General features: G+C 41.9%; 1 protein-coding gene across 1 annotated transcript in view; it reads left to right on the plus strand.

The window, feature by feature from the left end:
- Positions 1-1,797: 1,797 nt before the first annotated feature.
- Positions 1,798-24,388, plus strand: part of TRPC3 (transient receptor potential cation channel subfamily C member 3) — a 35,409-nt gene continuing 12,818 nt past the window's right edge. Inside the window, exons 1-3 of the mRNA XM_018083905.2 lie at positions 1,798-2,204; positions 10,406-11,177; positions 20,355-20,540. Of these exons, the coding sequence (XP_017939394.1) occupies positions 1,981-2,204; positions 10,406-11,177; positions 20,355-20,540 (1,182 nt within the window). The 5' untranslated portion in view covers positions 1,798-1,980. The remainder of the gene's footprint in view (positions 2,205-10,405; positions 11,178-20,354; positions 20,541-24,388) is intronic.

The following is a 24,388-nucleotide window of genomic DNA, read 5'->3' on the forward strand; positions in this document are numbered from 1 at the left end:
GCCCACTGCAATAACAGGGGATTTTTTTTTAAAAAAAAAGGATATGGGCACTATCATAAGACCCTGGAAGAACGCAAGGTTTGATGCAGACTGCTGCATGGCTTTGCTCTGAAATGTATAACACCAATACAGTGTGTGTAATTAGGTTAGACACCTAGACTGTCCTAAATGAATAACCCCAAGCACTTCAAAGTTACAGTAGCTACACAATATATTAGTTTCTTAGAGAGCAAAATTTGCTCTATTATGTACATAATTCCACTCAAAGGCCTCAAAGGGCTTTTGCATGTGACAAAAGACATAAAAAGCCACTTCCCCAAGCAGTTCAAGATGCAAATTAATTAAACTGATAACAACAAAACCCAATACTTTCTTCAAAGCTGTAGCTGAGCAAATTATCTCAGTGAAACTCTTGTTTGGCTTTTCCCGTGCCTCAGGAGGACAACTTTCATACACAGGGAAACAACAAAGATAAAACCATGGATGATACTGATAGCAGTGTGAACTAATGAGTTATTATTTAATTATGCTAAGAGACTTCATGATGCTCGCAGGTGAGAATTCCATCTAAGCAGCCATATGTGGATTTAAAGTCCTCTTTGAAGCTGTTGGAAAACTCATCTAGGTATCAATTTTAGCAGGACCTGAATACAGAATCTGAATCCAGGTTGATGCAAATTTATACTGATAGTCACATAATGCTGCAAAAAAGTTTAAAGCAAGAGAAAACTGGCATCTCAGTAGTGCACAGACAAAGAAATATCTTTATTATATATAATTTGACACATGTGGTCTGTGTGTACGTACTGTTCTGGATGCTCTGGGTATAAAAACACACATGCTCTGTCTTGATTTTAACAGGGTTGCAGTCTTGTCACAGAATAACTTTCCCCATGGCATAACACACCAAAAACCCCTCACAAGAAGAGAAGAGGTAGTACATCTCTGTACAGCAGGAGTCTTTGTGACTGGTATCTATAGAGCATAATTAGTTCTGATTACATGCCATGGGTGCCTCAGCATCCTCCCACTGTTTTCCAGCTTGGCACCTCGCAAATCAGTCAAGTCTAAGGCAGAGACATCTGGAACACCTTGGGAACCTTGGCTCGCTTTTACCCTCGGTAAGTCAGTCAAAAGTATCTCTTTTTACCTGAAAATTTCAACTTCTCTGTTTCCACCGTGGGGCTGAGTATTTCTCTAAGTAACGACCGAGCTTTGTGAGGGTTTGATCGGGCTGGGCACAGCTTTCGGGCCATTTTAACAATAATTACCTCGCTGCCGGCAACCCACCGCCTCACGTTGTTACCGGAGCCGAGCAGCCCCGGCTCCCTCAGGGTTCGGGGCCGGCTTTGCAGGGACTCTCCGACAGCGAGACCATCCTGAGGGCTCCCTCAGCACATCGGCAGTGCCGACACCCGGAGCCCGGGCGTGGCGGGAAAAGGCCGTACCTCAGGTGGGCGGGAAGGCGGGGGCGGCTGAGGGACATTTGTAGCGGTCCCGGACAACGCGCCTCCCCCTCACGCCCCCCGAGCCGCCATGGAGGTGTGGTGGGGCCGTGCCCTCCTCTCCGGAGCGCCCGCTGCGGGAGGCGGCCGTGCCGTCCCCGGCCCCGCTGCCTCCGTGACGATGCTGTCCTAGCGAGGGATGATGACAGGGAGAGGAGGAGCGGGGCAGAGCCGCCGCCGGGAGCCCTGTGTCTCGCTCGCCTCCCCGGCACCACTTCCCGGCTCCCGCTGCCGGGCTGCGCATCGCGCCGCCTTCCCGGCGGGCGGCGGGAGCACAGGGCGGAGGGCGGCCGCGGCTTTGTGCCGAGGAGTTTGTCCTCTCCAGGTGCTCTGTCCCCCACCGGGCAGGGCTTGCCTCCTTCTCCTCCTCCTCCTCCTTCTCCCGCCTCCTTCCCCGCCGCACACGCCGCAGGACGAGGCCGGCCGGGAGCGGGAGCAGCCGCCGCCAGCACCGCCGCCTGAGGAGACCCTGACCATGTCGAGCAAGAGCAGGAAGAGCAAGGAGCAGGGGAGAGTGACCTTCCCCCCGCAGCAGGAGGAGGAGGAGGAGGGGGCAGAGGAAGAGGAGCAGCAGCGCCGGCGCCGCGGCTGGAGAGGCGTCAATGGGGGGCCGGAGCCCCCTCCGCCACCCCAAAGGGCTGTCAAAACCCTCCGAGAGCCCTACGGCTACTACCCGCCCCCCCCTTTTGCCAGCACCATGTAAGTGGGGCCCGGGGAGGGGGGTGTTCGGAGGGTGCCGGCCGGGAACTTCCCCGGAGCGGCCGCGGGGATGCGGCTCCCGGGAAGTTGCGGCGCTCGGGCCAGAGGCGCCGCCGGGCGGCCGGAGGGGCTGGACCGCGCCGTCCGACCGCCGGGACACCGGGAAAAGTGCCCTCGGGGCATCGCCCGCTCCCTGCCTGCCCTCGGCGCCCCTCCCCAGCCCCTGGGCTTTCCCTCAGCCCCGTGTGCCGGGGCACAAGAGATTCCATCTCTTGCTCTTCTCCCTTTCCCCCCCCTCCCCTGGATACAAGTGTAGCTGCCGAGAAATTGCCTGATTATTGGTTCAGCTGAGGTCTGGCGAGCCCATTGCACCCTTTTGTACTCGCGGTGCTAATGCATCCCCTTTAGATCTGTGTATTTGTTGCAAGTCTATGCTGTGGTAAAGACAGATTCCCCACGGAAATCTAGGACACCTGTGCAGAAAATCCTTGGTTCTTGGGATGCATCTTATCCTGTTTTATCCTGTTTGATGTGCTCTTCCAAAATTTAAGTTCATTTTCTAAGACGCAGTCATATATATATATATATATATAAAGATCTTGACCATGACTAGATTTACTGCAAGATATTCAGTTTTACTAGTAGGGATGTTAACTTTCTTTTCCTTGACTTGTTAAATGTAGGTTGTCCATGAATTATTCACTTATTTTTATAGCATGCTGCAGTTTAGATAGATATACCTCTGAGGATAACTTGAGTATTTTATGCTTTCAGGACAATATTTAGTTTTTAATTAAATACTTTAATTGCCAGATAGCAAACATGCTGAGTCTTAAGATAAGATATTCAGCATTTATAGAAGAAGCCTTAATTAATATCACCCTAGAGACAACTGTGAAGTACAGAAATAATTAGGGTGGTGCATACAATAGGATAATCACAAATAAAAGTGATTTTTACCATCCCAGTGCAGAAATTCTTCACAAGTACCCTGTACCCAGCAATCTGGACTTCAAGTGAATTGACCTTTCGCGTGTCTTTACCTGTCAGAAAGTTAGTTGTGCTTGAGTTGCTTGTCTAGGCTCCCTTATAGTTGATGGAATGGGAGAGGAAATAGCAGTGGGAAAGGCAGCGTAGTCATTTGTCTTCTTTCTTGAGGTGCCTGTCTTTATCCACCATAAAAAGAGCCTGGAGGATTAGTTTAGACTTGGACACTTTATTTTTAGACAGTTGAAGCTAGCTCAGATGAATTATAAGGTATGAGTCCCAAACTCCTGGATCCCCAGTGTCCTTCTAGAATAGTTGACACGTTCCTTTCTTTAAGAAATGGATATTATGCCACCAAGGGATCAAACTGGAATTCACTTCACACAGCTGTAGGTATTTGAGCCTGGAGCAAGGTCCATCTCTTGGAATTGCTTCCTGGTGTATAATTCTTGTGGTCCTGTCCTGGGAGTCTGTTAGAGCAGTGCTTCAGATGGACTGGCAAAAGGGCTGACATTGATTTATTGAGTAGGAGTCTACTGAACTATTGGGGCACAGAGGTAAAGACCCAGAACTAACATTTTCCCTGTTATGTGCCCGTGGTCATCCTCGGTATGGCACTGGGATTTTTCTCCTGGGGTAACATTTTGTGTTTGGTGCTAATGCCTAAAATCAGAGGGTATGCTAATGAAATAAAGATGAGTTTATTTCTGAGTATCAATTTGCTCAAAATGCACTCATGTTGACACATGTAAAGCTTTAGTGTACACAAAGCCAGTGTGAGAATCCTTATCTGGAAGAATTTGTAGTCTAAATATTTAGTACAAGGTGTGAGGGGAAAGAGGCAGGGAGATGTGAAGTAGTTTGCACAAGCAGACAGACTTGGTGTTTGAAATGTCTTCTTTCTGGAAGCTGCAACCTGTGCAAGGTACCTGTCAGTGTACAACTGGCTCCCTCCTGTGCCAAATATTACTGGAAAAAAGTAATTAAGCTCAGATTCCCACCAAGATTGCAGACTGGATGTAATACTTGTTTCCTTGTTTCACGAGGTACTGTATGTCCCAGTGGGAAAAAAGTGGATGAAAACCGTAAATTAAATGTTCTAGGCATTAGATGCCTGATTTTCTGAGTATCTGAATTATATTCTGAGTATCTCTGAAAATCACAGCAGAGTTTTGTGACTGGAACAACAGAACACAAATAAAGGACTGAGTTCCAAAGGAGCTTTAAAATTCTTTGTTGCTGCAGCCCTGTTAACTTGGTTCTTTCCTGGTGAGATATTTTCCTTGCTCTGTGTGTGTATAGATGCCCTCCTGTCATCAAGATCTAGTCCTCTTTTCCCACAGGAATTCAGATGGATGGTATTTTCCCTTGAGGAGTTAGTGAAGAGTAATGGTAGGAAAAAGCTCTGCATAGTTTGTGGGGCGGGAGGGGATGGAACAAACTAAGTGTGTGTACACCTCCTCCTGATATCTCACTGTATTTTGTTCCATTTGTTTTTTGACTAATTCTTTCCATTTTGGAGCCAGAACTTCTGTGAGCTGACACGAGGGCATTTTGGATGATGGATTGTGTCGTTTCAGACCAGTGGGAGAGTATAGACCTAAGTCAGATCTTGCAGCTGGCCTGATTTATGTTCTGCTGTTAGCTCAATTCACCTCCCTCTTCTGGAAAGCCCAGGCAGTAGTTCACAGAAGGGAGAAGGAACCTCTCATTTAATGCATTTTGGGTTTGCTGCAGGGACTCCCAAATTGTGTGGAACAAGTGCAGGCTTTCATGCAAACAAGAGATGAAGGTGACACCGTTTTTACTGGTGAAGAAACAAATTTAACCAACGGCCTCTTCTGGCACATGGCTGTAGCAGAGCTTGGAGGGATGGGAAAGCCTTTGTTTGGGAGAGGGAATGAGGCTGGGGGATTGCCCCTCCAGCCCTGCCTGTGGCCCTGCACCGAGCAAGGAGCTGCTTCCTCACATGGAACTGCAGTCTTTTCCTGGGATAGTAACAAGACTTTTGAAGTTGCTTAGTTTAAGTGATCTCAGATGTCATAAGCTACAATGCTGCTCTTATGTATGTGCATGTCTGAGCACTCACTTTTTAAGGCAATTATCATCTTTAATTTTAAAACTGGGGCCTTAGAGGTTACTTTTAGCAGACCAAGACTCACAATCCTCATCTCCTTTGTGGCTGACTCTGGTGGTGTTGCTTTTAAGTGCCGCGGGCATGATGGACTTATCTGATCTTTCTGTAATCACTGGACTGCATTTCCTTTTCAGAGATAGAGTAGAATCAGGATCACTAATGTACTGTAGTTCAGCAGTGGGGTAAACTGCTTGTAAATTGTTGATGCCATCTTTTATTGCATTTAATAGTTCAGGGAGAATAACAGCCTGTTCTTCAGCACAAATGTTAGAAAATTGCTCTATGGATCTGGGAAGGCCCAGAATGAAACCTCCTGTTTCTCCAGCTACTCTCCTTTTCTTTTAGAATTACTTATGTGGTTTGCAGTGTTCAAAGAATAGACTTAGAAACAAGATTATAAATCTTTTGGATTGCTGTAGATGAGATAATGAGCAGGATAAGGAGTAAGGAACTCTTGTGTCATTTATTTGTCCCACTTTTCTGTTCTGCTGCAGTTCTAGAAGTTTGAACATGAGAAGGGGTAAGGCAGGGAACAGAGAAGGATTCTGTCATTGAAACAGCCCATGGAAGAAGCAGAGGGATCATCAGGCTTTCTCCAGCCTTTAGCAGTTGCTGTGTTACTCAAATATCTTGCCCTGTATGTAGGCAATGATATGATGCAATGTAATTTCATAGTAAATGTGATTTGTTCAAGGCACAAGAGGCGAGGGGGCATTGCTCGTTTAGCAGAAAATTCTTTCAAGTAATTTTTTATTTCCCGTACGAAGGTCGCACGTTTTAGATGAAAGTATTTAAGGTAAACAGAAATATGTTATAATGTAGGATAGTTCTTTGTGTCTTATTTACCTGGTATGTAATGAACCAGTTGGTTGTTCAGAGTGTAGGTAATGTTGCTCTGTCTGAGAGCTTGTGACACTTATCACTCGGTAAAGGTCTTGGAAGGTGATATGATCCTTTAGGAAATAAATCCAGATAAAACATGTCCAGATGTGGTGAAACAGGTCAGTTAACATGACTGATCTCAGATTCCATCCTTCCTCATCTCTACTGAATAATTAAAATAGAATAACTGGGCATTTTTCTTACTTGGTGTTTTTGTGGGGTTTTTGCCATGCATCCTACAGATGTATTTTTTTTGTGCGTTCTTTCAGCTATTTGGAACAGTTGGGAAGAGAAGCATCATGATTTCCATCTCTCCTTCCTTCCTTTAATGTCACTTGTCAGCTCTTTACAGAGACAGGGTTGACAGTCTGAACTTAAAAGGCTTTGGAAATAGAACACTAGTAATTAATGCACACTTAGTTCTATTTTAATCATATTTTTAAGCCAGTCTAATGATACTTAGAGACACAACTTGAGATTTTGTTGGTTTGATTATTTCAGTTGGCAAATATTACATATAAAATTCTCTGAAAATGATTAAACACTTAAAGTTTTAAGTATTTTCTTAATGCTTTGAGATAGCTTAAAAATATCAGATGACAAAGAGGAAAGCAGAAAATGGAATAGGAGACCTTGTACCTGATGCTTCTTGCATACAGTACTCTGACCAGAGCTGTACTGGCTTTGAAGTCTTTGAATTTGCTGAGGGAAAAGTGGAAGATGAGAGGAGAGAGGTGTGGATGAACCTAAAAGCCTTCTGGCTGTGTGGTGCTGTACAAGATTTTTTGCTTTTTATATTTTTTTTTGGGGGGGGGGATGTCTTGGCAATATTTTAGTCATTGAAATACCAAGCAACGTTCATCTTGATTTGGAGAAGATATTGCAGTCACTTCAAATATATCATTTCTGTCACAAGATTTATAGTTAAGGATATCTTCCTTATTGGGAAGATGCTCTGATACAACACTTTTGAAAGGGTATAGCTCTCTTTATGGAAGTCAGATGAATCACCTCAGTCTGACAGTGGGTTTTGAAAGAAAGATAGATAAAATGAAAATAAATGTCGTATTTCAAAATATGCTGAAAAATTAAACAGAATATATAGGGGAAAATCTGTTGTTATGTATTTCATGAAAGATAAATGAGATTCGGAGTTTGGAGCCTTAAATCAAGAAGTGAGCATGAGTCTATTTGTCTTTTTTGCATTTTTAATTTTTTTCTTCATAACATGGCAGTAAACAACTACGTTTCTATTCCTATATGGTTTTGGATGTGGAGGAAGAATAGAGATGTAACAGCATAGCAGGCAATAAGATCTTGTTTAAAAGGAAACTATGAGGAAAAAAAAAGTGATTTTACTTCTGGTTTTGTTGGGGAATAAGGTAATAGCATAGTGTGGCTGTTCACCATGTGCACTCAAATCTTTGTCTGAGTACTCCTAAATTGGAAATATGCCTGAGCTTTAAGACACTAAATCAATTCTATGTTTAAGAGTCACAAATCCTCTCTGTTATGCTGCCTTTTTTCATAGATTTAAAGAAAGTGGTACAGAAGAGAAAGAAAACGAAAAATGGATCCTGTCATGTTTGCCAAAGCACTTTTGCCACATATTTCAAAAAGTAAATAGCAGTTAGCATTGCTTGTACTGCAGTGCCACTCAGGCTGTTTCAGGTAGTCCAAAAATACCATTTTCACAGCTGAAAATGTGGAAAAATCAAATGCTTCATCCCACAAGAGACCTGCCCTTGATAATGAGCATCACAATCTCTTCACTTGGTGTGCAGTGGAGCTGCCCATTTGTTTGACTGGGTTTTAGGATATTTGTAGCTGTGATAAAGTGATTAAGATTTTACATTTTGCTGAATTTATTGCAGCTGATGCAGATAGCTGGGAGGCCAGACATATTCTCCCAACCTGAATGGAATTAGTTCTGCCCAGTGAAAACTCTTAGGGCTGACATTGCTGCATCCAGTGATGTCAAGGGGTGTATTCTGTGGGGTATTAATACAGCAGAGCTTGCTATTGAAAGATCACACTCACAAAAACCAACCAAACAGCCTTTAGGAGGCTGTTCCTCTGGCTGTGAGTATGAACTTGAGGTCCTCAGGATATTTAGCTTTTGCAGCTGCCCATGCAGATTCCACTCTGCCCACTTCAGTGGGTAATCTTTGTGTGCCCAAAGGTGCATGTGGCATTTTCCCCTTGGTTCTGTCCTTTCTCAGACTGACAGGGTTTGCTTAAAAAGGGCAGTTTAATATTTTGGTTTGCCCTCAGCATTCATTACACGGACCCACACCTCTTCTCATGCACTGAGGGTAGAAGGATTAATTTCCTCTTCGGTTTTTCTGTCTGGCCTTTTATTCCTGTATCTGAGTTTTTCACCAAAGTGAATAAATTAATTTTCACAATGCTCCTGCAAAATAGAAGCCAGCTGTTCTTTTTCTAAAGATGAGAAACAGAGGCATATAGGACTTAAGGACCAAATTTGTAATTATGAGGCCTGTTTGTCTCTATGTAGCATATAAATATATATATATATACATAGTGTTATGTGTATTCAAAGCACACCTTCCATTAACTCTTACATTGTTTATCAGCTGCATTTGGTGTTCCTGTGCCCATCAGATCATCTCAAGTGATCCCTATCCCTTCATAGGGATCTTTATCAGTGGATTAGCTGATGGCAGCTGGAGACTGTCTTTCTCACTATTGAACTGCACTAGAAAGCAAAGGGAGATTGCTGAGGAGTTTCACATTTGTTTGCAGAGGGTGATGAAGGAAGATTATAGTATCCTGAGGACCTTTCCAGGCCTTTGGCCTCTGCTCTGGCAGGTGTAAATGCTTCTGTTCTTCCCCCAGCTGTGACCTCTTTAGCCTGATTCCATTTATTCTGTTGTTTCGGACCTTGCCAGGCAGTTGTTTCCTGTTGTTTTCTCCAGTTAGGCAGTGTCTGCTCGTCAACCTCTCATCCTTTAGCCCATTTTCTTTGTAATTCCTATCTGGTCTCAGTGCTCTGAACCTCCTGTCCTGTCTCTAGCTTCCTTACCTAGTTAGATCCAGCTCAGCATCCCATCTGCCTGTTCTCCCAGCCAATACCTTCACTGGTTCATAATTCCAGTTTCTGTGTTTTCCAAATTAGCTTGCTCACCCTTTCTTGTGTTCCCCTTCTCTTTTCTCCCTCTTTCTGCTTTTGCAGCCATTTTTTTGCAGAGAGTTCACAGGCTCCCTGGTTCTCAGTGTTGTTTCCTAAACAATCTCACTTTCCTACACTCAGGTTTTCTCTTCCCAGGGCGGCCTCTCATCCCAGTTTTCATTTTCATTCATTAGCTCTTTGGCTTTCCCTTTTTTCTTGATTATATTGCAAGAATGCATGGGAACTTCTGTAACTAACTAAATATATATACATACACTCATGTAATGATTTTAGCTCTCTTCTTTCAGCTGCTGGAATGGTAGATGTAGAAATAGGACCAACAAAATCCACAACATTGCAGGAGTCCTAAGTGGAGTGAGAGCCACTCCCAGTTTATGCTGGATGACTCCTGAAGTCTGGAATCTGTGAGCAGTTTAATTAGGAAGTCTGCTGAATGTGTATGTACTGTTGTTTTTCAAAGGCTTGTAGTTTGATTAAATTGACTCATGAGTAGAAGCTTCCAGGTTTAAATGTTTCTAGTAGTAACAGTAGGTGTGAGATCAGCTTCATTATGTGTTGCTTGGCAAGACATCATGAAGAAAATGTGTTCTCACCTCCCTTTTGTGTGATCTACAATATAGTAAGCACAAATGTTACCTGCCTTATACCATCAGCCTGAATGCCTGTGATGGATAGTTTTAATTACTACTGAAAGTAGTGTAGTAGATGTGTTTTCATTTTATATATGCACTGAGCTGAGAGGGGTTTATGAAGAGAAGTGATGTCTTACATAAAATAAGAAATATTAATAAATTTTTGACCATGCTGAGAAAACACAAATAGCCTGTGGCATTGAACCTGTAGGTTGCAGACAAGCAAGAGTGAAGGCAGAGTGATCACAATACAGGACAACCACCGGTTGTCAATAGATGGGCAAATGACAAGGGCAAATTAGTTGTCACTGTTTTAGCCACGGGAGAAGTGGAAGCTGCAAATAACCAGCACAGTGAATTTCTGTTACTTTTTGTTTTGTTTTTTGTTTTTTTTCTTTTTTTCATTTAGGTACATTGAGGAGAGTCCATCCCTGAGACGTATGACCATGATGAGGGAAAAGGGAAGGCGCCAGGCCATCCGAGGCCCGGCCTTCATGTTCAACAACAGGGGCACCAGCCTGACGGCTGAGGAGGAGCGTTTCCTGGACGCGGCCGAGTACGGGAACATCCCCGTGGTGCGCAAAATGCTGGAGGAGTCCAAGACCCTGAATGTCAACTGCGTTGACTACATGGGCCAAAACGCCTTGCAGCTCGCTGTGGGGAACGAACATTTGGAGGTGACAGAACTGCTGCTGAAAAAAGAGAACTTGGCACGGATCGGAGATGCCCTGCTGCTCGCCATCAGCAAGGGCTACATCAGGATAGTGGAAGCAATCCTGAATCATCCTGGGTTTTCAGTAAACAAGCGACTGACTCTGAGCCCTTGCGAGCAGGAGCTCCAGGATGATGATTTTTATTCCTATGACGAGGACGGAACCCGCTTTTCTCCAGACATCACCCCCATCATTTTAGCTGCCCACTGCCAAAAATACGAAGTCGTGCACATGCTGCTGATGAAAGGAGCGAGGATAGAGAGACCTCACGATTATTTCTGCAAATGCAATGACTGTACAGAGAAGCAAAAACATGATTCTTTCAGTCACTCTAGGTCGAGGATAAACGCATACAAGGGACTGGCGAGCCCGGCCTATCTCTCCCTCTCCAGTGAAGATCCAGTACTCACTGCTCTAGAACTCAGCAATGAACTTGCCAAGTTGGCCAACATTGAAAAAGAATTCAAGGTAATGGTGGTTTTGTGTTTCTCTGTCTTCTCTCTGTTTTAAAGTTGCTGCTACTTCATGCTGTCCTTGGATGCTGAAATTATTTCCCATGTCTTTACTTTTTTCAATAACAAATACTCTCATGTTATTTATTGTCTCTTTTATTCTCAATTTTGAGTTTTCAGTACATAAACTTTTAATAAGAATTTTTAATGAAACGAAATTGCTTTTGCACTTCCTGTGTACAGAGAAAATTGGGAACTGGAAAAAGTGTGTGTTCTGATAACCTTGCAGCAGAGGGAAAACAATTTTGGTTGCAGTAGCAGACAAGGATTCGTTTTAATTACAAATTCTGAGCGAAGTAAGTCCAAAAAGCAGAAATGTTATGCTTTTCTTGAGCAACTGTAGCATTGACCTTATTCCCTCTTTTTAATTTGTACTAATTGTGACTGATGTCTCCAAATTGTTAAGAATACCGAAAGTGGGTAATTTTTTTGACACACCTTTTAGAAATGTCACTTCTTCAAAACCAGCTGCTAGACTAATCACAGATGTAGGTCCTGTTGCCTCATTTTGAGCTGTATCTGCTTTTGTTTCTCAGTGCCCCGACTTTTTTATATGTTTCAGCTCTTCCATCAGACAATTAATGACTTAATTAACTGTTGCACAGTGCTTTTCTTAATGATTTTTCCCTGAAAAGTACAGTAACACCCACCTCCCCTCTTGCCTGCCCTCCTCTTCCCCCAACAAAATCCCACCAAAACATCCAACCCTGCTAGACTGTGTTATAAGAAAAGCTCAGCTTAGGGGATGGCAGATTGTTCTCACTGAGTAGTGATGTTAACAGCATTGCCTCTAGTTTTAATAACGAGTTCATTGGGGTTCTACAAGGTCAGTGTTGGGTACCACTTGTTTGTTTAGTGCCTTCAAAAACGATCTGAGAGAGACAAAAATAAGCAATAGCCTTCCCAAACAACAGCAAACACTGTTATCACTGCAGAGTGCTCAGAAGGAATATAGAACAACCTGGAGAAAAACAGGCAGAAATTAATCAAGTGAACTCTGCCAGAAGAGGAAGAAACCATTTTAGACTCCCGAGAAAGAATAGCTCCAGATATAGCTAAATGAGTTAAAACATAATTTAAAAATAAAGTTTTCAGGGGTGAGAAGAATTGGTGTATTATACCACGCACTAATAAAGTGTAAAATTCAGCTTCAACCTTTCCTTCCTTTGCTGAAGGAACCCACTCATACCATGCTGTGTATTGTGTAATCTGGCAAATTCATTGAGTACTTCCTCTATGTATTTATTCAGGGATATAGGAAAAATGCTAGGTTTTTTTTCCCCTCTGCTGAAGAGGTACTGAAATGTGGGCAAGCTCTTTGTGAACAAAAACCTGAAGAATTAGAGGATTTTATCATGTGCACAGAGCCTGTCAGCTTGTGTGCTGCACACAATGAATTAGTTATGTGCCTCATTTAGAGAGCATTCTAGAGGGTTAAATCTCTGATGTGTGTAATTTAGTCTGTTTATCACTGATTCCTTTTCAACTAGGCCAACAACCTGAGAGATCGTATGCCCAAGATGGAGATTTATGGGTTTTCTGAAAAATGCTTTGGTGGTTGTGGATGCAAACCTTTTTTTTTTTTTTCCCCCCTCCTTTTTCTCCTGTAGTTTCTTAGAAAAAACTTTTCTTCTGGGTTGGCTCCTCAGAAACTCTACCATCCATCTTTATCTATGTGATACTGCATACAGATTTTGTTATTACACCTGTGCTCACTGGTGGGCTTAGGGATTCAATGTAAGCATTATACAGCTTTCCAGGAGCCTAAAATACAGTCTCTGTCACCAAAAGCTAAATTAAGTGAAGCTGCATCATGCTTTTGTTAGGTGAGGATGCAGATGATTAGAACTGCATGGAAAAATTTCAGTAAAAATAGAAATTCATGGGAGGCTCCCATATCATAAGTACTAATACCATGAATAGAAGCTGCATCAGAAAAATAAATCAGCTTGAAATTTTGGAGGAGGAAAAAGCAACGTTTTTTGATGGGGCTTCTCATTTCAAACCAGAACTTAAAAAAATTACTTCAGTTTTTAAAATGTTAATTCCCTGATATTTTGGGATGCCTAAAACCCCAAGAAATTCACTATTCTCACAGTTTTCAGTATTCTTGGATAGCACTTACATGGCTGCTGACCTTGCCAGGTGTATAAGATAATTCAGTTTAGGCACCTATAGTAGAAGTTGTTCCTGGCTCCTTGCTAGCAGGAAATTTCCAGCTTCTCATCAACATCAAAACATTCCAGTGAAATAATTACTCTCCTCATTGACATCACATCTGTCTCTTTTTTCCCCTTCTGATTCCTACGCATCTCAGGGTGTTTTTTTCTGTTTCTACCAAGCCTGGCAGGAGAGCTGACTGTTTGCCTGGAGTCCCATCTGTAACTGTGTGTTCAGGGCTTTCTTTCCCACAGATATGTCACCTGAACCTGCTCCCATCCCAGAGGAGAAGGCTTCTAGTCCAACATTGACCCTCTCTGTGAAGCAGAATGACTGACAGACTTCTGCCACGTTCTCCTCTAGGATCATCACTGGGAAATGCTCAAGTATTCCCATCAAATTCAATCTGTAGCACAGCACTGAGCGCCTCTGTTTCAGGGTGAAGAAAAAGGGGCAGAACAGTTTGTCTCCCACAAAAAAAAAAAAAAAAAGGACAGATCTGTTTAAAGGGACTTTTGATAACATTCATGATTTATTCTTAATATCTATGGTCTTTTAAGTCCCACAAAGTTTCCTGTACGTGCTCCGCTTCCAGGACTCAGAGCAGTCATACAAAAAACTACTGTTCTAGGTGGTTTTCCCACAGACAAAGAATATGGGTTGAACCTGTTTAAAAACACCTGAGGGTAAAGTTTCCTGGTAAATGCTTGTTAAATTGAACCTTGTATCTTCTGCATATGCAAAGTCCCGTCTGCCTCTGTCGCTTGTGATTTACACTAACAAATTCTAATGAGCAAACTGGGGTTTGCACAAGAGTATTAGAAATGTGGGAAGGTGGCTTAGAACCTTCACTCGTGATAGTCAGCTCCCTATGAATATTAAAGAAAACCTGATTATGTACACTGATTTTGTTTTGTTTTGTTTTTTTTTTTTCGTTTTCCCTTCAGAAGAAAGGAGAAAGGATTCAAAGAAACCAGTGAACACTCATTTTTCTTGGGAGATACAAGACAAGTAGCCAAAAATAAGGACTGAAAATGAGTAACAATAGATGAGGAAACAGAAGCCCTAAAGACAATTGCACTCCACTTCTTCCATCTTCAAGCCTCCTTACTTCCTACTTGTTTGTGAAATCCTTGTTCCAAGCTGCTGTTGGTCCTTTTGCTCTTCTTCATGTATTTCATGTTTGTTTAGTTTCTTCTTGGTGCTTTTACTCCTTTTTGTTCTTTGCATCCATTTGTCTTCTTCCCTTACTTTCTTCTATTCTGTTCCCTCTCTGGATTTTCCTTTTTCTTGCCTCCCTCCTAAGTGCTCACCTGAGTTTCTACTACATAATTAGAAAGAAAGCAACATTGTTGACTAACTTCTGGGCGTGAGATGCAAAACCAGAATTCTGCTTTGCTCTGGGCTCATTCAGCAATTCTGATATTCATAAGGACTTTTATTACCAATGTGCCTGATCAGAAAATGTTTTCCAAGGATATCAAATTTGCTGGTCCAATTCCTTTCTTTTGTTGAAAAGGACAATACCTGTTTAAGGTAGAGAAAGTTATGGAAGGCTGTTCTAATGGCACCTGTCTTTATGAGTGGTTGGAGATCTCTGAGGTGCATTGCTTTGTACCTGACAGACTGTCCAGGGAAGCTCAGTCTGGAACTGTATCTTGTCTTAATGTAAATAAGTGTTCATTACCATAGTTGGAGGATTGTGTTTTCTGGTCCCAGCAGCAGTTTGCAATACAAAATATTCCCAATTTTTATGTTTTCTTGTTCTTCTATTTTTAGCAGCCCCTGGCCACTTGTGGCTGCTGTGGGTTACTAAAGTTAATTGATATTTACCCTCTTCCCTGAGAACTTTAAAACTGTTACTGCACAGGGATGGGAGAATTCCTAGTAGTCAGAACAGCTGATGGAACTTTCCTTGGAGTCACCCCAGGAAAAAAGGACAAGGTAGCTAAAAAGCCACCTTTTTACCAGCTTTCAACTAAATACCATCCTGTGTAAGCAAGCTCGATTCTCCAGCTGGAATTGCTCTAGCAAGGATCAAAAAGATCATAATCCTGCTTTATATAGGATAAATCCCTGTTCCCAGTTTTGCTAAAAGCTCCTCCTGGAACCGACGGAAGATGTGGACGTGCGTCCAAAAGCGGAATCTGTCCCTGTTCCAAGTAAATTTACATAGTGTTATCTCAGCTGAACTAACAAAGAATGTTCAAGCTTGATCTACGTTCAGGTCCAGCTTTTGGAAGGACAGTGCCCAGATCCATAATGAGCAGTGCAGTTACGTGCTTGATTTGCATATACAGTTGTGTGTGCAAGCTGAGTGTATATGTGATCTCAAAGTGGCCATTTAATACACAGTACATTTAATAGCATAAATTTATGATCACATATAATGGCTGTGTGAGCTAGTTATGTGGCTGGGAATACTTGTGAAATGTGGTGCTTAGAGGAATGCAACAGAAAGCATCTCTGCATCTCATCTGACTGCATGGGATTGCTCAGTGTACAGTTTCTTTGGAATAGTTTAAAAAAATCCTACGGGTGAAATCAGCCGAAGGCTTTCTGTTCGTGTCCTTCATTCTTTGCATACATTGATGTGTTCTTTGTAAAAATTCTAGGTGAATTCAGGAGGTAGTTTTTGATGTGAGGAGTGAGAACAGAACAGGCAGAGTTGGGCAGCCTGAGAGCCAAACATTGATGTGGACCAGAGTCCTCTGAAATCGCTCATGAGACACAGCTCTGCAATCCCAGTCGTCATCAGTTGTCCTTTATACGTAGCAATATCACCCACAGAGTCTGTGATTGTAGGCTGATATTTCTGATGTTACAAAGATCTTCGGGTAACTGTTAATTTATTTATTTTTTTTTTGAGAGATAACATTTAAGATGCTATAACTAGTAAAACCAGCTGAGATAGGCTGTGAATTATTTGGAGAAGCACTTTGTTGATTAAGGAATCAGAGTCCCTGTGTTATGATGGAAATTAGGCCAGGAGCCCTGCTGTATAATATCGGTGCCTGCTCTGTTTGGTGTTCTCCTGAAGATCAGCTTCATGCCACCAAGCTGTCAGCTTGCACAGGTCCTTTCACCTCCACGCAGGGAGTTCTCGTAGCCTTGTTTAGGACATGGAAGAGGTGAGTGATCTGGTGGCTGCGTTTGTATGTTCTCAAGAGTAAACCCAAGTGGATGTGTATGACCGAGAGCACAGATTCAGGTTTCTGATATTTGCACAACACCCCAGAGGTAGAAGATTGTTTCAGAATTGGATCCCACGGTCACAGCGTGGGTAGTGTTTGTCTGTTTAATTCTGTAAAGCAATCAAATAGACTGGGATAAATTTGATTTGCTAATACATAAGTAAGTAAAGACCTGGAGAGGGAAATCTGACAAGTTTTCCTAGCGTGAGATTCAAAGCCGGAGTTGGATATTAGGAATGCACATACTGGTTTTCAGTTCTCATAACAGCATTTGTAAGTAACATAGCCTGTATTTAATCCCTAAATTTGATACAAGAAGACTTAATCCATCATATCTTTAATCTTATCTGGCAATAAGCACAACTTTCATAAGCAAGTGGCCTATCCACCTATCAAATTAAAACGTAGCACTGTTATTCAGTGGAAATGTGGGTAACTTTGTGTTGCAGGCAAATAGTCCATGCAAAGCAGTCTGTCCTTCTGGAACCAGCAGGCTATTCTACACTGAAAGGGTGTATATTTTGGGATGCCAGTTAACACAGTGTGAGCTGTGAGAGCAGAAGCTTTGCACCCTCTGCCAGGATCAGGCAGGAGCTCTGACACACTTGAGGGGATGAGTCTCCATCCATGAGAGAACAGCAAAATGAAACCATCTGTGGTCTATTGAATTAACAGTCTTCATGAGATACTACTGGAGCTGCAGTTTGTCCCCCTTTTGCCATTTGTAGGCAAGGTTTCACAATTGTAATTGCAAGTGAAAATATGTTCTTGCTTGGTCTGTGCTAACTGAGAAAGTAACTTCTCAGTAATGTACCTTTTGGCTTTACATTTGTGTTATTTTAAGGAAAAAAGTTAAATAGTAAAGAAAAATGAGTGAACCTTTAGCAAGAATAACTACTGTTATTTCCTAACTATTAGAAGCCCATTATTTCTCCTGCTTTCTCTTCACATTTAACAAAGGATTAAGAAAAGACTGTGTAAATGAAGCCTCTCCCTGCAACTGGACAGCCCATGTTCATTCATACAAGAACAAAATTTGGTTATGAAACACTTGAATAATACAAAACCAGCTAAACTAAACCGTATTAAACTTTAATGAGACGCCACCTTGAAGTGTAGGGTAGATAGAAATAACACCAAAACAGGTACTTTAAAATTAAAAAAAAGCTATAGGTGCCTGCAAAGTCAGGCAGAAAGAATTTAGTTTCTCTTTTAGCCATATTGTACTACTACTGAAATCAGTGAAAAATTAGTGTATCTTCCCATGCACTGCATACAGTTACTTCATAGTGTTAAAGAAAATGTGATTACCAGTTTTATTCCGGTTGAATTCATGTTAAGCTGTATCTGATGATTAGTATGGTTTTTGCTCAGCCACCTCTGTAAACGCCTGCCTTCAGCTGTAGTGAAAAGTGTAAGCAACTCCTGCTTGAAACTGGATGTTTAAGGATGTTCAGGTTCTCACAGATACATAACTCTGTTGTTAAAACAATATAAAGAGTTTTAAGAACACAAGGCTTCAGTAAACTGAAGGCTTGGTTTTGGTTTTGGCTTTACTAGATTGACTTTAGTCACTCCTTTGTTTTCGCTTAAGAAAATCCCCATCTTCTTTTTACATTGTCTTACCTCTTTGTGCTTTGCTGAATATCCTCTCTAACCTGAATTCTAGCAGTTCACACTTACAATTTTTGGCCCCTGTGATGAAACTCTTTGTTGACCAGACTGTCTAGAAAGACTATTCCTCTTTTATCTTTTTTTTTTTTTTTTTAATGACTGCTGCTGTTCTAGCCACCATCCTGGAGTCTTCCTTTGCACGTGTTTTATCTTTGTAGGATCCCTTCCCTGAGTTTAATCATGCATCCCAGTATTATTTTTATAATTGGCTCTTCTGTACTGTTCTCCTCGGTTACCAAAAACAAATCTAAAATAACCTTACATCCTGTTGGTTCACCGACAACTGAATTAATTTGTCCTCTGTGACCAAAGGAAATAACTGGCTCCTGTTTAGGTCTATGATTAGGACTGGTTGTTTCCAAATCTGTATCTGGGATGTTAGTCTTATGCAATAACACAATTCCTAGTACTATTTGTTTGTCTCCAGTAGTGTTTCATTTTGATTCATATCTGAATCTGAGCTATGGGATCGATGGCTGATTCTTGCAGTTATCCTATGCAGTCTCTTTTCCCATCATTTCCCAGAATAATTTGAAACTTCTGAGAGCACATTAGTTTGTCCCATTATATAGATCCTAAGTTGAGAATTTAGCAAAACTAGCAATAGAAGGAAGTAAAATTACTTAGGAAAGGAGGAAAAAGTGAGGGTTTCAGGGAAAAAATTGCAATTAAATGAGAAAATTATGAGGGTGGAAGTAATAAGGAAGCATTTTTTAGAAGACAGGCACCTCAAAGGGAAAATCTATACCCCCAAAAAGTGATTTTAAAAAGGCAGTGTCTGGAAATGAACAGTAAACACACACAAATGAAGAAACAGAGGACTCAAAGTAGTGTTTTGATGGCCTAGTGGGGGAAAAAAATAGAGAGTAGAAAAACTGTGGAGTCACTGAAAAAGAAGGCTGTGCTGTTTCCAGTTGGGCACTGCAAGCAAAGATTCAGATGTGCCTTACAGAGCTAATCTAAAAATTTTGAAACAGAGCCACAGATGATGTGTCAGAAGAGGGAGGAGATGAAAAAGAAGCAAATCTTTGTGATGCTGCCTTACAGGAGCAACTGAGGAGTTTAAAGGTAGCACCTCAAGAATAAGACAAAAGCTATGTTGAGTGCTGAGGGGTTATGAAAAGACTCTGAATTGGAGGAGGGAGATGTTTTTAATAACAGAAAGCAAGTGTTGGCTTCATATACTTTCAGAAGGTAATGCAAGAAGAGCTGTTGGTTCCAGCAGTAATGGAAGGAAAAGCTGATGGAGCAAGAGAAAACACGATGGAGATTAAAGAAAGTCATAAAAGGAATGATGTATGAGAGGTATAGACAGGGAGGTGAAGGGGAAGAAGGACAAGATGGACAGAGCTCTTAGATAAAAGGGTTGAGGTTTTCAGAGATGTCTCTGTAGTTCAGCAGTGTTGTCAGAGGAAAGGTTGTCTCTTAGAGAATGACCAAGGAGCCTGATACCTTTGAAGAAGCTGGTTTCTGTACTGCCTAAACAGGAATTTTGGGGTATTTTACCCACAATACTGGTGTCCAAACTCATGCCACAGTTGTTCTGTGCAGTTACTTTGTAACCCACTGTACACATTGTTGGGTGTGAGCCGTTCCAGGGGTAAGTCGGAAGCAGAGAGAGGGGGGCAAAAAAAGGGGAAATGAATCCAGGATACATCGGAGTAAAGAGTAAGCAGCCATTTCAGCAGCGTAGAAAGAGCTAAAACGTATTCATAGCCTGGGAGGCAACACTGTAAGAATGATTGCGTTAGTTGTCTGCAAAATTTTTGCAACAGCGAGATGACTTTTTCAAGTCCTGGTTTGTCTGTGCAATACTTATTTGTCCATTCAGCTTTCCCTTGTTGCCCATCGAGCTTATTTTATTACTCTATTGTGTCGTGTTCCCATGCTCTGTTAAACAGCTGCCACCATCTGCTGTTCGAGTGCCCACCTCGTGTCACAGAATAATTGGTTCTGCCGTACGAAAATCCTGTGATGCGCTCCCACCTTGACGTAGCGCGAGTCAAACGCTGTTGATTTTCAGTGACTTGTACAGGTTCTTCCCTCCTCCCTGCTGGCTCCTAAGTGTTTGTCACGGGCCGTCTTCTGTATCCCTCCCGTTTCAGAACGACTACCGCAAGCTGTCCATGCAGTGCAAGGACTTCGTGGTCGGTGTCCTCGATCTCTGCCGGGACTCGGAGGAAGTGGAGGCCATCCTGAACGGGGATTTGAACTCGGAGCCGGTGGAAGCGCAGAGACACAGAGCCTCCCTGAGCCGTGTCAAACTGGCCATCAAGTACGAGGTCAAAAAGGTAACCCCTCGCGGCCGGCGCTCGCGGGAGAGCTGCCGTCCCATCGTGGCGCAGGTCGGATCGCTCACTGAGACAGGGTGTGTGCAGTCAGGACTCTCGCAGGGCAGGAGCTGGCAGAAGGGGACTGTAATGAAGGAGTTTAGTTTAATCTGCTTCCCACAGCTGAGAAGTGGCAGGAGGTTTTAATGACACAGATCAGGTGTGCTGGCAGGGCCGTGACAGTTGGTCAGATCCTTCTCCCCATTAATCCAAAAGCAGACATTTCAGCGGAGCCAGATTTTCACTCAGGAAAAAGTGAGGATGTGTCTTTATGCCAGTTTCTGTGATAATATCTAATCCAAAGAGAAGACTGTCTAGGTGAAACTGCTGGTGACAACCCATGAAAATATCTGTTCTGTTCATTATTTATTTTTATTACTTTTACTTCCTACGTTAAATAACTCGATTCAGCAAGAAAATTCTGGGAAGTTAAGTCTTGCAGCCTTCTAATAGTGTTCCTATCAACACATGGGGGTTTTGTTTGTTTGTTTGTTTGTTTTCAAAGAAAAGTCTCCCTTTCACTACTTCAAAAAAAGGAGAGAAAACATTTAAGTTGACATTAAGTGTACTATTTATGAATTCATTTCAAAGTATGACAGTAAATCAGCTCATCTACAACTATGTGAGTTGTAGTGAGAAATTTACTCTGTGTGTTCCTTTAAAAATATTTTAAAATTCAGCCCTGAAAATGTATGGGATATGTCTGTGGCTGGTTAATCAGTTCATCTTTGCACTTGGGTTGATTAGTGTTTTGGAAAGTACAATGTGTTTTCAGTTGATGCCCCTCTCAAAGAAATTTTTAATGAACAGTTATGTTGTGAATGAATGTTGTGCACTGAAAAATGGAGCTGTGTATTGCAAATTTGACATAATACATATACATAGCAGCTTTTATTGTATTGCTATGTTGTTCTCCTCAAGATCCCACACTACCCTAGTGCAGAGAATAGTTAATACTGAGTCCTGCTGTGAGAGGACCCAGGAAATACAGCAGTGCCTATGTATTATTTACAGCTACCTATTTACATGATTAGCATAATTTCCATTCTTTACAGCCATTATGGTTTCATCATCTCCACAAGAAGCCTTGTGTTTCTCAGAGTAAATAACCCTGTGTTCTGTGGCAACCTCTCGAGCCAATCTGCCACATAAAATGGGTTGTGAGCACCCTGCCAGAACAACTGGGAAATGCTGGTGTTTATCATGTCCCCAAAAGATTGGTAACAAAAATTCTCAACACAGATCCCAAGCAGTGAATCACCATTTCCAATGTGGAATTGATCTACAGCAGATAAATGCACACTAATTACCAAAATTCAAGGTAAATATATACAAGCATTAAATTAATTTAAAAGAATGGAACGGGGGGAAAAATCAAAGTGCATAAGCATGTTAAGTGTCTAAATATCACATAAATTCTTTATGCTGTTGCATTTTAATGTGTATAAATGTTGAGACTCGTGTCTCAGCTTTCTTGCTGTAGACTGTGGTTTTCTTTTGAGAGGTTATTGTCACTGATGAAATTCATTGCTGAGCAAAGGGCCACACAGATCTGTTAAGAATAACAAAGATCTGCATAGTGGGGAAAAAAAAAAAAAGACAATTCCACATAGCAAACTTGTTCTCTTCTCTTGCAAGAGATAAACTCAAAGTGTTGACAGATGACAAATACAGTTCAGGGCCTACGAGACTAATGATCTTGGTGAAAGGAAATAGATGGTGCAGAGTTGTTACCATATTGATGCATGTTCCCTGTAAGTGGCCATTACAGAGGGCATGACAAGGACTGAGCCAGGAAATGTCTCTGCCATGGTGGTCCTTTGATTTGCTGGGCTTTGCTCCATCACAGATGGGACAGGTGACAGTGATGTTCTGACGAGAACGGATTCAGGTGTGGGAACTCCACACGGGATTATTTCAGCCCTCTAACTGTAGGAAGCTGACAAGGCTGTGTTCCTTAGCTTTCCATATTTCTAGCTGTGCTTCTGGGTCAGCTACATTAAGGTCAGTTCCCTTGTGCAAACAGAACTGCAGGTCCATGAAATAGTTAATGAGCCATATGCCCTTTTCAGAGGGAGGAAAAAGCATATGACAAGTGAGCAAATGTGCTCAGAAGTTTGCTGCCAGGGAAATGGAGGTTTTAATTCTATTAGTAATGAAACCCTTGCACTTAATACCCCAGGTACTGCATCAGAGTTTAGCCCATCTTTTAAACATGATATGATTTTGAAGGTAAGGTTCAGACTGAACCTGCAGCCCCAATAGTGAAGGACTGAGGGAATTAAGGAGAGGGAAAAAAAAAAAAGGAGTTAGAACAAGTAGTCTTGCTTTGTATGCTGAATTGCTGCTGCAGTAGTGCTTTTAGTTTTGTGTCTCAACTCTGTCTTTAGATTGCCAATAAAATTTCAGAGAAGAGCTGACACTGGGCCAAGTTCTGCAGTTCTTGTCAGGATAAAAAATCAGAATGGAATTTCTGAGTGAAATCAATAAAGGTTGGAGTAAAATCACAGGATTTAATTTTCAAACACTGAAGTTTTGAATCAATAGATAAGAAAGAAGATACAGAATTCTCTTTGTGTGTTGTGTGCTTGTGTATCAGAGCGTGCCAGGATCTGCTCTTGCTACATCTAAACTCAGCCATTAGGATGGTAGGAATAAATAACATTATAATCACTCTTAGTCACAGAGAAAAATATTTACATACTGGTGACTTGGTTCGTGGTCATGAAACTGAAAACATCAGAAATGTTACAGTCAATTGTGCTCAGAAAAGCAGCTACATTAAAATTGGGGTTTTTTTAAATTTCTTTTAGTTACCAAATACTGTCCTCATGCACCTTTTTTTGTTCACTGGGGTTTGGGCTGGATCTGAAAATATTAGATCAATGTGATAATAAGATCAACATATGTAATGAAAAGTATGATGCTGCATGGAAATTAAAATGAGAGAAGAGAAATGCAGAAAGGTTGTAGGATGATGTGATCAATAGGTAAAAAAAGTACTTAAAATGTGATGGGGACCTACTGTCCTTGGAGGAGATGAAGCTGAGGGGGGAGACAGATAATACAGGAACATACAGACACAGAAGATGGATGGGCATAGAAGAGTTTACAGTTGCCGAAAATAAAACCAACACAATCATAAACTGAAATATTTCAGTAGACACAGAGAGAAGAAGGATGAATTTCAGAGCTTTTATGGCTGAGAAGTGACACAACTTGCTCCGAGGGCTTGGAAGTGCTGGACATTGTGCAGTTGCCAACAGTTAAATGAGTCGCTGAGATCTTCTCAAGAGCCCTCAGACTCACTGCCCGAGAAGAACTTGCCCATAACTCTTGGCGTCTTATTCACTAAATCTTCCCCTTTCTGTGGAAAATTATAGCCAGGCAGATCTCCTCTTAGTGTCAGATCCAAATGTTGATAGAACAGGAGGAATAAACCAGCACAGAGCTCTGGGTGAGATGCCAGAGCTCCCTTAAAGCTCCTTTACTGTTTCTTCCCGTTCCCTCTGGTAATAGAAGGAATGATGTGGGTGTTTCTTCTCCCCTCTTCCCTACGGTTTTAAGCCTGATTTTAGAAATGTCTTTGTAATTTGAAATAATTATTTACTTTCCTGCCTTTGTCCGCAGTTAATCTGCTGTGGGATTTGTCCCTTTGATGTCCTGAGTTGACAATGAAATTTATCTTACTGAAAGAAGAGGCTGGGGGCATTTGTCAGAATGCACAAGCACACAAAAACCCAATCTCTTCTCCTCAAATGGGCCAGGCTGGCAGGTTTTATGCTGCATAAGCTTCGAAGGTGACAGCC

The sequence above is a fragment of the Manacus vitellinus genome, unplaced genomic scaffold (assembly GCF_001715985.3).
Source record: "Manacus vitellinus isolate BGI_N305 unplaced genomic scaffold, ASM171598v3 scaffold_69_pilon, whole genome shotgun sequence".
In the NCBI taxonomy this organism is placed as follows: Eukaryota; Metazoa; Chordata; class Aves; order Passeriformes; family Pipridae; genus Manacus; species Manacus vitellinus.